This window comes from Lissotriton helveticus, chromosome 4_1, assembly GCF_964261635.1.
Source record: "Lissotriton helveticus chromosome 4_1, aLisHel1.1, whole genome shotgun sequence".
NCBI classification, from domain to species: domain Eukaryota; kingdom Metazoa; phylum Chordata; class Amphibia; order Caudata; family Salamandridae; genus Lissotriton; species Lissotriton helveticus.
In genome coordinates this window covers 724,447,181-724,462,612 of record NC_136063.1, presented here as the reverse complement: position 1 = coordinate 724,462,612, position 15,432 = coordinate 724,447,181, and the positions used below count along the sequence as shown (strand labels likewise).

Below are 15,432 nucleotides of genomic sequence, written 5' to 3'. Positions count from 1 at the left end.
AAAAAAGGAAATAGACATATCAGGTGTCATACATCCAGACATAATAATAAGGCGAACAGACGTAAATACAGGATAGATACTAAGCAATGAAAATGGTTAAGACGCCTATGCTAATGTATGAGAAACCGGATGTGACAATATAATATACGATTCACATTAAGCGCAAGCCCTCAGAGTCTGCCCACCAATATAATCAGGATAATAAAAGAAGCATGAGCACCAGATACTAGAATACCAACAAAGTCAGGATGTTCCGCCAACTATACTTATAAAAAGAAGTGAAAGAGAGCCTGAAGAGAAAGAAACCATAAAAACAAAAATGAAAATGAGGACAAAACAATAAACCCATCCCCCCACCCTGCTCCCCTGCATATGGCTATCACCTAACCCCAACTAGCAGTGTGCCTGTCGCCCCAACTAACTATGTACTAAAAGTAGAAAAATGGAGGAGGGCATCTTCATACCTGCCCCCGGTCTCCCCTCCCCCCGCCAGAACCAAGAATCCCCGGACTAATACCTCGAAATCTATTAAGCTGCAAATACGTAGCGCAACAGGGGAAACTTCAAACACCGCCCAACCTCCTGAAAGCATCATGATTGCAAACCCCGTGTCCAGCAATACCCGATGTCAAACTTAATCACACAGTATCATCCTTGACCTTTCCGATCAGCCATGTGAGCCCCTTCCGGACGAACTGCCGCTTCCACAGGATAGTAAATGCACAAAAAAGCTGTAGCAAAGTTCAAACCGAGACGTAGCAGAGAGATGAAATGGCTGAGAACTTCGCCAAGTCTAAAGACTCCCCACACCGTCATGGACTCCCAAGGTAGTTTCGTCCGCCATCTTAGTGGTGCCGATGTATAGGGTAGTGACGCAGTTTCAAACCAACAACAGTTCCCATCAAAAGTCTCCGGAAAGGGAGCATCAAATAGTCCTTCCATAGTCGGTAATGAGCGTAGGTCTGACAATCCAATTGCAGCTTCAAGCTTGCTCTCATCACCGAAAACACTGGTCCGAGGCTCCAACGCCTCCCATAGTACGGGGCCTGCTTCCTCAATCGAAGTGGCCATTTTGGGTATCTCAAGTAGTTTCGTTTCTTGCAGTGGATCAGGGTCCGATCCCATCCGCCCAATTCCAAACAAACACGCTATCAATTTGTGAATATGGGCTTCAACGCAAACATGAAGTGACCCTATGGCTGCCAACACAGTTCGTAGTGACTTGTCACTCTCAGTCCGCTCCACAACTCCTCGCTCGGTTTCGATCATATTCGCGTCCCCAGAGAGCCCGTTCTCCCCGGGGGGAACAGGTGGACGTGGAGTGGACGACTTCAGAGGGGAACTTATCATTGGGAACAATAACAATCCGAACTCAGCCACGTCAGGCGGAGATCCCAGCCCCGCGAACACCGGCGGGGCCCAAACCGGGCCACCGGGCCACCGGGCCAGGGACCCCGTCCACCACTCCAATTGCACGTCGTAACCCCTCCTTCGATGTTCACCAACTCAGCCAACCATCGTCAGTTTCGGTCCAGCAACATTTTTCCACCTCGGTAGACCGGACCCTGTCACACAACTACAGCCGATGTTGTTCTACTGAAACCTGGCTGGGCCAGTACTTGAGACCCCGGCTTCCAGGCTGGTCTAGGCCGCAAACTGCCACACGACGTATCTTTATCCACCAAACTGGTAGAAATCTCGGGATTGCACCATTAAGCTCCAGTCTGGTTCATACACACGGAGGCAGGGCGCAAAATCAGGATAAATAATAGGATCTTCTGGCAGGAGTCGGAGGTCGGCGGAGCCGGGAGCTTACGCGGCCATCTTGTTTGCTAGCGTAGCTCCTCCTCCTGCTTTCTTTTTTAATTACAGGAAACTGATGACCTTTTCCCAGCTTAGGTACCCTAAAGCTAATAAGATAGTGGTCAGACCATGTCAAAGGCCTATCTACCTCAAACTCTACGTTAGCAAAGATCTGGTCAAGGGTGTGGTCCCTATTGTGAGTAGGATGAGAGACAAAAGGAGCAAGGTTGAGGACAGAGATTCAGTCAAGGAAATGGCTTGCAGTTCGGTGGATATATCCATATGGATGTTAAGATCAGCCAAAATCATAAAATGGCAAGGGCTTGGGTTGCAATCACTTCATTTAAGGAGTTGAGAAAGGAGCCTGCAGGGCCCAGAGGCCTATAAATCAGGGATCCTGCAAGAGATTGCTGTGTAAATAGGCATCAGGGGCAGCCAAGGCATTCGGCACCCATCAGCTCACCCAGGGAAATAGGATTGCATACATATATTTCTTTATAAATAATAGCTACACCTCCTCCTTTGCAGACCAGGCGGTCCAACCTAAGGACCTTATGGCGGGGGGGGGGGGACTCTGCGGTGAGGGTGGGATTTGAAAATTGCGTAAGCCAAGTCTCCGTAAGAAACATTAAATCAGGAAGATATTCTTGCAATAGATCAAATATCTGGGATTTGTTAAGTAACAGAGCCTTAAAATAACCTATGGGGCAGACCTTGGCACAACCCCCACTAATATTAGCAGATTTTGTGGTCGATATCTTATCACCATGGGTTAGATCACAATTACAGCATGTACATTTAAAAGCAATGTCACCCCTTACATCAGCAACATTACCAGTGCAATTCCTCATCGCCCCGAGGCTGCGGAGTGTGGCGATGTCATACTGGATACTCTGTCACCCAGGGTAAATTCGGCAGCATGGCCGGCGGCGGACAACTCCAGGACACCAAAGGGCGCAGACGGGCTTGCCTTTGGTGAAATTTATGCGCTTATCGCCTCCGTTTCTTTTAATTTCTTCTAAGTGTGGGCTTGCACCCTTAATTGTAAATTGCCGTATAAATCTAAATAAAGAGATTTCCCCAAAAACCTATCTGCACTGTAAGGCAACAAGTGCTGTGCTTTATATCATCTCTACTTTAATCATCACTGAACAATGTATCATCTGTAGTAGAAAGTCTTCAAGGACAGTCTAGAGACATAGCCATAAGTAAGAATATCTAGTCTCTTGAGGCATTCTTCTACACACAGAGGTCTTTTTAGTCAGGAACAAATTGGTAATGCTCAAATGACCCGTCTCCTGATATGAGATGGAGCCTGCCCTCAAATGTTGGTTCCAAGGCACTAAAAAAGTGAGTTCCTCTGTATCAATGCCCATCCAGATGTAGGAGGGATATCATCCTGGTTTGATCTTTTTTAGTCAGAGGCACGACTGAGGCGTGTATGAGATTTGTGCATTTTTTCTGTGAAAGGTGAAGATCCAAATTGAGCTCCAGTTGTTGAAGGAGTTCTCAACGTTACACAAAATATATTAATCGAAGGAGACCCATTGATGTTTCTTGATAGCGGGTGCCTTGACATCGGAGAGGGAGTCAACATCAAGTAAGTAAGTGAAGATGGCCTAGAAGCTGACTCAATACTAAAGTTTGCACTGCCAAGTTTAAATGACAGACACTCCCAGGAGTAGGCCTGAAAGACAGCCTATTTTCTATTAAAACAGATGCAAGACTCGATGTAAAAGCTTCAATTTGATAACCATTCAAAGTTGCAGATATTGCTGCAGTGATTAACACTTGAGCTCCGCCAATCAAATTTAATCAGAATTAATACTACCCTCCAAGGAGGGCTATAAATCAATGAAACATGTTGCAAGAAACCATAATTAAAAATCTTTTGAAGAATAAAGACATTATGAAATTCCTACAACATTACTTTTCTCTAATAAAATTCATTTAAAACGGTGCTTTACATATTATCCCCTAAAAAGTTCTTAAAATAGTTTGCATAAAATGCGCATTAGTTATACTTTGGGTGTGATAAAACAAATTCAGGAGCCCTGGTGGAAATGGATTTCTTTTCCCTCACAAATATCCTTCAGGCAGCAAAGACGGTCAAACAGTGCAACCCAAATCCTACAATCACTGCCCTACACAATGGGGGAAAAACGCCATTAACAGCTTAGACCTTCTCAGCCTCCCATTCAATAGCTTAGGGAAAGGGTATTTGTTTGCAAAAGGAAAAAGAAACAAATCAGTTCGTGGTTACTAATGTTAAGAAGAGGAGACTGCTTTTGATCAAAGATAGCCTTCCGTATGCTGCACAGGTCTAGCTGAAGCACAGTGCTTATTATCTTGAAATAATATTTCATAAGTGTATCTTTAACCCATTTCTTGATATGGCTCTTAGTTAAACAATTCTAGTACTCATAGATTTAGACACCTAGAGAGCGTGTAGCTTGTTTCATATTCTATAACAACTGTAGGTGCCTGCTGCATCGAAGATCATTTCTTTACGACTACTTCTTGTAAAGCCTTTGTAGTAGCCTGCTAAATCTGTTCGGCTCATCTCAGTGTTGACCCAAGAGCTCTGACTTGCACATTTGCTAAACCTGACTCCAGCTGTATTGGGGGAAAATGCATTTTAATATGGTCCCTTCAGTTATGTTCAGAAAGTCCAATTTATAATCTAGTATACACTCTACTCCATATAATAGAGGTGAAGGGACTTCATGCTCATATCTTCATTAGAATATCTAAAAGTCGTTCCCAGTGGCATTATAGAATCTCTGAATCCCAACTCCATGAGTGATGTTTCCACTATAGTTTTTTTTCATATAGGGCAGCTTCTAATTATTCACTTATTATTACCCACAGGAAGTTGTAACTTTTACCCCTCCAAATGGGTGGGACTGATGAACCACGTACCGTGCTCTTTTTTGTTACATTTAGTAAAGACCATTAGTTTATGTTTAGCTTAAAAAAGTGATTTGAATAATTCTTCAAAGCTTGAAATTCATGTTGTAGTCCAAACGGGTTGGATCAACGATATTATCAACACATAACAGGGTATGAATCTTATGGTCTCCTAGAATCGTCTCAAAACGTATTTACTTTCTAAAGTGAACACTAGCATACATCCTACTGAAGGCCACATTTAGTTATCGGACTCCTCAATTCCTTGTGTGCGTCTAACATAACTTATCAACATGTGTCTAAATTAAGGGCTGTGTGTAGTCTTAGTAAGCCATCTGGGATACCAAGAACGACCTATTTATGCCACAGCACAGAGCTACAAACCGTGTGAAATATTGGAGGTCACACTTATAACGAGTTACTTCTAAGTAACATCAAAGATATAGCCACATGATGTTATCAGAATCTTTCCGGTTTCAGATTTCAATTTCTTTACTAAGGGATTACAAGAATAAGAAGAAAGGGGTACAGACATTTTCACCATCCTGGAAATTCACAGCACATTCCTCATAACTCCAAATGTAAAGTCTGGGCATTTTGCGGTGGTTGCCATACCACGCAACTGACGCCGGCAAAACTCCAAGCCAAAACGTCACAAGGATGGCATTAATGACAGGAGCTCAGAACCTACTAGTCTGCTTCCTAGACCACCTCGCTCGAAGTACCTTGTAGAGAACTGGGCTTTTATTGCAGTTTTACCCCCCCCCCCCTCCCCCCACTCCCCCACACACACACACTTTTTTCCCTCTTTTTAGCTACTAGATGCTAATTTTCGACTGACAGTGCACTGGGGCCTACTGACCAGTCCTCCGTGCCAGTGCTCCTTCCGTAAAACAAGGTAAAGTCTAATTGTGTTACAATTGGCTAAGGACTTTAGCACCCCTGTAAGTACCTAGTAAGTGGTACTCCAGGTACCTAGGGCAGGGGTACTAAAGAGGGTCCCTAAGTGCTGCAGCGTACCTTTGCCACCCTAAGGGACCCACAGGCACAGTCCACACAGACTGCCATAGCAGGCTGTATGACATGGTGCAAATCATGGCATAAACACGACATGACACACTCCTGTCTGTTATGCCAAAGTCAATGCATCTAATATATATAAGTCATCCCTACAGTAGGCCTTGGGCCCTAAGGAAGGGTGCAATATGTTTTAAGTGATGACATAACTGCATAAGCAGATATTCCCCTGTGATGTTTAGTTCTCTTGCAAGTGAGCACGGAAGCCATCTTAAGGTCAAAACAAGTTCCCCAGATACATAATGGCTTCACTGAAATATACGGTGTTTGGTATCAAACACCTCGTATTAATAAACCCAAACTGATCCAGTCATAGATTTATTAATATTGTCACCTGGAGGGTACCTTAGAAGACTACCAGCCCTCTAGTGTGCTAGCGGACTGGTTCATTCCGGTCTGCTTACACAGACTAGTTACTGATCCCAAGGGGTGAGAGCCTTCGCTCTCAGGAGTTCAGGTACAATGATTGCTTTGGTGGGAGTTGCTATCACCGCCTCCCCCTGAAAGGCTTGTAAATTAACATTCCAAAGCAAGGGGTTTCAAAGAGCCCACCGACTTTGAAATTCGAATCTGTCTTCTCTCACAAGAAAGGAAGCTGGTCCTCTTTGTTTAGAGTCCTTTGGCACCTGGACAGGCAGGTAAATTAGCTATGCAGGAAGCGTGTTGCAATGCCAGGCTGGGCACACTTCTAGCGTAACCCAGTCTGACATGAACACAGCTTTGGAACTACCATCATATTGTGTGTGGTGGAATTAGTAATTCTGGAACAGGGTGAATCCCAATCCCCACAGGAAGTGGTCATCAAGGGGCTGTAGTGAGCCAAGGGGTAGGTAGCCCACTCACTCCCCTTAACATCCCTAAATTGAGCATTTATGGGACCCCCTGATACCAAAACTTCAGATTTCGACTGATCAGGAGAAGGAGTAGACAAAGAAGAGTCCAGTCACAAGAACAGAGGAGCAAAAACTGACTTGGCGCCAACCCTTCCAGTCTCACTGCTGAACCAACATTCGTGGAATAAGACTTGTACTGCCGCTGTGCAGTCTCCAAGAAAAACGAAGGACTGCCAGTGCTTTGCCAATTGCCTGAACAACCTGCCTGGGAGTAGAGGTCCTACTCCCCTGCAGCAACAGGTGCCAAACAAACAAGGTGCGGTCCACTGAGTTGCACTCTCCGGACAGTCATATGCAGCAGTTTCCCAGGAAGAGGAACCAGTGCCCCTGAAGGTCGGATCTGTCTCTCCACCGAGTGGGAGGACACCAGCCCCAAATGGAGCAGCACAGGACCAATACCCGGGAGCAGCAGTCAAGGCTTGTTGTGTCCAGTTCGGATTCCAACGCTATAGAAGACCGATCTGCACATCGAGGGACTTCAGAGACAGTGAGACTCACATAGTGAGTGGCCCAGCTGTCCGGATTGCCCCTCCTGCAGAAAACAAAGACTAAGAAGTGAGTCTGAGACTGCTGCCACCTAACGCCTTAAACCACCTATGCACCAGTGCCAACGGGGTCCCCAAACCCACAAGAGCTAAGCCCATGCTTGGGTTTGCCCAGGTTGGACTTCCAGATGCCGTCTGCAGCTTTTTTCTGCAGGCCATCTCCAACCACAAGAGACTCCTCCACCGGAATCCGACCCCAAAAGACACTGCTGCCCCGAGCTCCACAGCTCAAGGAGAAGTGGACCAAGGGTGTGCCTGTGTACGGAAGGACCGCAAAGGTCGACCCCCTTGTGGGTTCCCCCGGACTGGTACTCCAGTCCCAGCTTGAAGCCCCTTTGTAACCGGACCATTGTATCATTGAAGTGAATGGGACACCCGACGCCATGACACACCTCTGCAACCGGACACCTCAGAGTTCCGCGAGGTGACCTGTCGGTGTGCCATTGGATCTTGCCCCATAATCACTAAGTTCAGAAGAGCAGTCCCGAAGTCGCTGACAAGTGGCCAAACACAATACATGTTTTTCTTCCATAGGATAACATAACTGAAAACTGTAAAATGTAATAACTCGGAAAGTACTTACCCGATTCTGATGATCTTGGTATCTAAATTTATATAACAATATGAGTTATTTTTATAAACTGGTCTCGGATTTCTGGATTGAGTATGGTCTTACATACTGCCTTTGAGTGTGCAATAAATGCTTAGCACTACCCTCTGATATTGAAAACTGCTCACCCAAACTACCACAAAAGGGTGCATTTGGGGTGTCTTGTGTGCCTCTGTAATTCCTCTGGGGTTTGCTTTGACTCTTTACATGGTGTATCTCTTTTTGGTCCACTATAATAAAGAGCCAGCTTCCTACATATCTGGTGTAATTTTCTGTTCTTCTTTTGGGAGACTTGCCACTGTGATGGAGTGTTTTAAGAGCCCTCCTGCAACAACGAATTGTTTTTTAAATAAAAACATCACTTTTTTGCAGCGTATTTAAAAACGTGACTACTGCACATTACCACCCTTCTAAGCCTACATAACACAAAGTGAGAAGAAAGCGTGCAATGGTGAGAGAGGTGATAGGCCTTGCGGAAATGCCGGGCCTACAAATGTAGTCTCACATTGGCACATTTTTTAACCGTCTAGGAGGGACAGTCATTCTCACACCGTAGAAATGTAAGAACCTGGGTGGTGAAAAGTATTTCGACACATTTTTAGTTTGCATGCATGAGTCATGAACTTATAGTAATATAATAAGTCAGAAAATGCTCCATTTTTGCTTCTTTGCGTTTGCAATACTGTCACTAAACGCACAACTTAATTTAAGGCAGTAGATTTGAACATAACATATGAAGCAATAAATCAGAGAAATAGTTCTGTAGATTAGAGACACCAAATGGTCCCCAGAGAACACTTGCGTAGATATCAATGTGCAGCTTACCTCCCTACTATGCAGAGGTGTGCGTTTACAGACTATCTCTCCTTTCACAGCTAAAACCAGACTTGGGACATTTTTATCTCACCATAGTTGAAAGGGGGCAGTAAGAGACGTGCAACACTATCAGTTCATTTCACATAAAAAAGTTGTTCAACAATAAAAAAGTCAAACTTGAGAATGAAGCTACAAATGTTTAAACGTATAACAGCATAATCCCACCATATTATTTTTTGCCAAATAAAATGCGCCCATCAGGGCTCGGTTATAGAAACAGTGGTTTTATAGTTATGCTGTGAAGTTTTTTAAAATACCTTGTCAAGGTTTTGCGAAGTAAGTTGAAATCTTTTATTTTTTGGCACCAGCATCTGCAAATGTTTTTGTGGAAACTTTTGTAGGCAAAGTTTCTAACATCACCAATACTTAATTTGCGAACTTTGCGAAATTCAGTCAGAGGAATTTTAATTTCACACATCCCCAAATTCAAAATGCGTAAGCAGTAGGCCCAGATAATCTGTCCAAGAAAGCTTCTCACCTGTTCCAAAGATCATCATCTTCTCCTCCCCAGCCCCAAAATGCATTGGGAAACCCATTGATTTTTCGAAACTGCTCCACCGTCAATCCACTTACACCACCAAAGAATTCATTGTACGGAAGTCTGTGGTTTGGAAACAAAAGACTGAATTAAACTGCAAGCTCCACAACAAAATATTCAAAATTGCTGATACAAAAACATTCAATTTATAAATATTCGGCAACCTGACTGTGTGCCTTTCTTAGTTCCAACCGGTTAGGTCTTTTATATCAGACAGTCTAAGCTTACATTTGGTTGGCTCAGTCACTATTCTCATCTCATTGCATTTGTTTCCTAGCCTGCACCATCAGATCATTACTTGTGTCCTTCAACTGCTTACTTTTAACCACTAGTTTGTTTTTTTGGGTTAAGCACTACATGAGAGTGCATGTGTTTTCTAGCTGTCTCCCTCATGTACTTTTCTTCCCCGAGTGCTTCTCCTCCCAATCCCACACTGTGATGCGCTCGCTCGTGTGCATATTACGTGTGTGCGTTGCCCCAGCTCTATGTTGCTGTATCACTCGTGCTTTTCGCATCCCAAACTCCCCATTGCTCTTGTATTGTGTATTTCTCCCATCCCTTGTTCCTCTACCCTAGCCCTCGGTTTCCTTTCCAAACTATATATATATATAAGGCGTAACAACGCCAGACATGGAAATACAACAACCTGAGGCCTCGCAAGGAACACGCATTATAAGTGAGCTTTGGGAAACAGAAGGAATGGGATATGACATAGCCCAGAATACCAATGGAGCCAATAAAGGGTGGGATGAGAGTGGCAATAGAACGACCACAGCTACAGATTTTAGAGCACCATCCACCTTCTTTCCTATCCTTCTACGAGACAATATAGACATCTTCCATGAGAATGTGGTGTCGGATTTGAAAAAGTTGCAAATGAAAATGGGGAACACTAAACGGAGATACTCAGCCCAACACCAACAATACAAAGCACTGACTGAGAAACTCAATAAGGAAAAGAATGTGATTATCAGAAGCAGTGACAAGGGGGGCAATGTAGTCCTCATGACTAAAATGAACTATGACAAAGAAGCCTACAACCAACTTAATGATAGCGATTGTTATGAAAAAATAAACAACCGGGAGCTCCTGACCATCAAGGAAGATTATCATCGCAAACTAAGTAAGTGGCGGTCAGCCAAACTCATTACTGACAATGAATTTGAATATTTAAAGGTTGAACACCCAGTAACACCGATTCTGTATTTTTTGCCAAAAATACACAAAGACCCCATCCATCCACCGGGAAGGCCAATAATATCAGCAAGGGCGAGCCTCCTAGAACATACCTCAATTTATATAGATCACTTTATACAAGGCTATGTTCAGCAATTGGGGTCTTACATACGTGATACTGGGGACTTCCTAGTGAAAATCAAAGATGTACAAATTCAGGAGGGGGATTGGTTGATAGCCCTTGATGTTACATCATTATATACTAGTATATCACATACTGATGGTCTCGAGGCAATACGGTATTACCTATCAAGAAGGAAACCAGGCAATGAAAAGCACACCAAAATGTTGTTAGACATGTTAAATTTCTGTCTCTCAAATAATGTGTTTCTATACAACTTTCAACTGTATCGCCAAAAACAGGGGGTGGCTATGGGGGCCAGTTTCTCACCAAGCTACGCATGTCTGCACATGGGGGCTTGGGAGGAACTGGTCCTGGGACTTGGTTTCCAACATATCATTAAGAACAACCTAGTAGCATGGTTCCGCTTCATTGACGACTTGTTCGTCATATGGAGAGGTAGTCAGGAGGAGGCCCTTAAATTCATTGAAGATATCAATGACAACCCCCTTAACCTCAGATTCACTGCATCACTCAGTCAGGAAATGGTTACCTTTTTGGATGCTGAGCTATATACTAATGGGTGCCGTTTGGAGTCCAGGGTTCACAGAAAAAAGACAGCAGGTAACAGCATTTTACATGCTGCTAGTGCGCACCCGGTCCATCTTATTTCCAGTATTCCATATGGGGAAATGCTGCGATTAAGACGCATATGCAGCAACCCGGTGGAACTGGAACAAGCACAAATGGAAAGCAGGAAGAGGTTCATTGAAAGAGGTTACTCCGCAAAGGTGATAGATAAAGCTGTGCAGAAATCCCTATTAAAGAGTAGAGATGAGCTCCTTATTAGTAAAGCAGATAGGGAGCTCCCCAGCGGAGGCACATCGAAACCGGGCATGGGTGAGCCTGAAAGCTTCAGATTAATTACAGGGTTCACTAGACAACATCAGCAAATTAAGAGTATAGTGAATAAACACTGGCCCATTGTGCTGAGGGATAATGTCATAGGCAAGAGTTTGCCTAAATCTATCTCTGTGACCTACAGCAAAGCCCCCTCCCTAAGGGACCATATAGTTAAAACCAACCCGGACCCTTTCATCAGAACTGAGTGGTGGCAAAGTAACAAGGGCTTTTATAACTGTAAGATCTGTAAAGCGTGCACCCATGGTGAAAACACCAAAACCTATAGAGATGGGTTCACAGGCAAGGAACATCCTATAACCCAAGTGCTCACATGCAAAACAGAATACGCCATATATGTTTTGCGCTGTCCCTGTGGCCTACAGTATGTGGGCAGTACCAGGAATGCTGTCCATAAACGCATTTTGCAACATCTGCGAGCAATAACAAATATGGACAGCACATACCCTGTTGCACGCCACTTCAAGGACCACCATCAAAGCAATAATGGTGGTCTCAAATACTGGGTTATTGATTCTGTCATTAACACCAAAAGAGGCGGGGATAGGGAGACCAAGCTGAGAAAACTGGAAACAAAATACATCCTCCTGCTCAACACCAAGGTGCCCCATGGGTTGAATGTGACTGAGGATCTCCACACTAGCCTGCTCTGAACGACTTTGAATATTAGGTATGTGTACTCTCCCCCACGTGGATAATGTCCATGGTACATACCCGGCTGGGAAAGTGCTGGGACAGATCCCGTGGGGGCTGCGAGCAAACACAATCCATAAGAATTTACACTGAGAATAATAATGCTGCTATAAGAAAACTATTAATGTTTAGTTATTATTGTTTTTTCACTGTGCACGTTTTTTTCTTTAAACCAGGTTAATTACCATGGATATACGATGAAATGTATAGGTTTTTTAACATTTGGTTGTACATTTATTTATATATGGTTTGAATTACTTTGGTGTTGGGTTACAGGCCCCTTGTGGACCTGGTGTATTTGTCTTAACTCGTTCTAACACATACATATTTTAAACATGGAAACCTTGGCACTTTAGCAGTGATCTTCAGCATGAACTTGTATGACTAATGTGTGACAGTTGTGAAATAAGATGTACCCGTTTAGGATTTGAAGTTTTAGTAAAATATACTCTATAGATCCCTGTATGAGTAGAGATACATTATTTTGTCTCCTCACCAACATTCGATATACAGGCTAATGTCTCCTGTATCTAAGTGGAATGAATCAGGAGCCCAGCATATTGCAGTATATGTATTTGCACATTGCCTATTTTGCACATATTGATGCACTTTCAAAGCACTTATGCACTTTAGCAAGTTAGCACGTAGCACTTTATATGTATTATATGCTGGGATTGCTGAATTGGAAAACAAAACTGTGAAAATTTTCCTCACAGTTTTGTAATTATAATGAACGGGGTTTCTATCAGTTTATATCTTATAACCATGGTTTTAAAACGGGTCAGTATAATAGATCTGTGTATTTTACCTTAATACTTTTTTAGTCATTTTTGTTATTTAATCTGTTGAATGTCACTCTTATAAGATTTGAATCCAAATGTATTTTACATGTATTAGGAAATGTCTAAGAAATCTTATTGTATTTTACATCTATTTAGAAATTGCATTGCCGAGTGTAAAGAATTGTAGTATGTTTTCCATGTTTATTAGCAAGTTTGCACAGGTGTTTTACGTTAATCACTTGCTTTCACTATAAAAGGTGTACCCAGTCAAATGTACGCTGTCATGTGATCAAGGCTCCGTTAGAGCCGAAACGTTGGTGACTCTTTCTGCGTGAATAAAGCTGTTTATACCTCGAGGTCCGTGTCCGGAGTCTGCTTGCTGGGTCTGCGCGAGCGTGCTAGCTGGGAGACAAACGGTGCACACAGGATATATATATATATATATATATATATATATATATATATATATATATATATATATTGCTTACACGAAGGTTGCCCTTATTTCAGAAACGCCAACACAAATTGAGGAAAATCCTTGCTTTATTGTGGGCTGCAGACACATTCCTCCTCCGTCAAACGACGCCAAACGTTTCGGGCGACATGCCCTTGCTCACTGGCTCAGCACACGAGTTGCCACAGCTGTGCTGAATTTCTGCCTCATATCCGGCCCCGATGGGACTTCGCATCAAAAGCATTGTGGGTAAGGCAGTTCATGCATAATCCATAGTGGTAGCTGTAGTCAGTTACGTGCACATTAAAAATACTTTCCCCAAGTGGGTTAAACGGAGGAAAACAAAGTGTCCCGCAATAAGTTCTACCCACAATATCGGACCTCAAACTCCACTGGCCTCCAAGTTTGAAAGCTGTGGTCCGCAGGTTTAAGCGGAGGGGCATTCCCACGACGAAGGCTCGCCGTAATTCAATTGCTTACACGAAGGTTGCCCTTATTTCAGAAACGCCAACACAGTTTGAGGAAAATCCTTGCTTTATTGTGGGCTGCAGACACATTCCTCCTCCGTCAAACGACGCCAAACGTTTCGGGCGACATGCCCTATATATATATATATATATATATATATATATAACACAAGCTACTTTTTGGTATTTATTCATCCAACTCGGATCTATAAATAAAGACCAACACAAGCCTGCGTGATTTTGTAGGAGCATGCATACGTGATCTGCGCCCCTACAAAATGACAGATGTCTGTGTCACAGGCTTGTTTTTTCTCCTCTTTAGCCACGCTGCAGAACATTGCTAAACATCATTGGCAAAACTATTAGATCCCAGAAGACGAGATCTATTGGCTTTGCCAATGCTTTTTTTCTCCAGTTAACTGCTTTCAATGGGTGGTAATCCTAAATATCGACTCTACCACCCTGTCTAACCATAATATTGAGCTCAGAATAATTTTTGGGGTTAACCACTCACAACGACTCCAGAAAAAATGCTCCAGGAGTTGTGCCCTGAAAGGTACAAAGGTTTCTTCAAGCAAGAGTGGTACATAATGCTGCGATGTTTCGGGCGGCTAGGACAACTGTTGCCTGTGATTTAAAACAGATGGAAGCCCCCCCCCCCCCCCCGACCTAACACACTCACTGGTATCAAACATGTTGAGTTCTGTTAGCAATGGAGTAACCTAAATCACCCACATATGAAATTTGAGGAGCTGTGGAAACCGTTGCTAGAGGTTCCTGTGTGTATGAGAAGCTATTATGCTGTGTTCCCCAGGTGCAGGGTGATGGGCCTATTTAAAAAGAGTCTTTACAACAAGGGGTGGTGAGGGACAGAGTCTCTGAATTAAGCAGAATACTCTCACCCAGTCAAGAGATCAGGGCTAGATCCAACACCGTTTTTTAGCTCATTGCACCATCCCAGTTTCAGAACCTGGCTGTATGCAAATTAGTCTGTCCCTGGCCCAGTGCATCATGGGAACAGGGCAGACCAGACTACAAAAGCCAATTCTTACACTGGGAAGGAAACAAGCTTCCGGGGACCGGTTTCTGGCATTACAGCCGTCTTCAGCTCGGCTTGCTTGAATCCTGATGGTGCAATGAGCAAGGGACTCATGTCTGAGTATACCCTTCCACGCTTAGGGTGGACAAAAATATTTACAACAAGGGGTGGTGAGGGACAGAGTCTCTGAATTAAGCAGAATACTCTCACCCAGTCAAGAGATCAGGGCTAGATCCAACACCGTTTTTTAGCTCATTGCACCATCCCAGTTTCAGAACCTGGCTGTATGCAAATTAGTCTGTCCCTGGCCCAGTGCATCATGGGAACAGGGCAGACCAGACTACAAAAGCCAATTCTTACACTGGGAAGGAAACAAGCTTCCGGGGACCGGTTTCTGGCATTACAGCCGTCTTCGGCCCGGCTTGCTTGAATCCTGATGGTGCAATGAGCAAGGGACTCATGTCTGAGTATACCCTTCCACGCTTAGGGTGGAAAAAATATTTACAACAAGGGGTGGTGAGGGAGAC

At 43.7% G+C, this 15,432-nt stretch overlaps 1 protein-coding gene across 2 annotated transcripts in view; it reads right to left on the bottom strand.

Moving 5' to 3' along the window:
* LOC144828838 (beta-1,4-galactosyltransferase 6) overlaps positions 1 to 15,432 on the bottom strand; it is a 167,883-nt gene that overhangs the window by 16,920 nt on the left and 135,531 nt on the right. For both annotated transcript variants that reach the window (XM_078687371.1, XM_078687373.1), the window contains exon 7: positions 9,193 to 9,315. In XM_078687371.1, the coding sequence (XP_078543497.1) occupies positions 9,193 to 9,315 (123 nt within the window). The remainder of the gene's footprint in view (positions 1 to 9,192; positions 9,316 to 15,432) is intronic.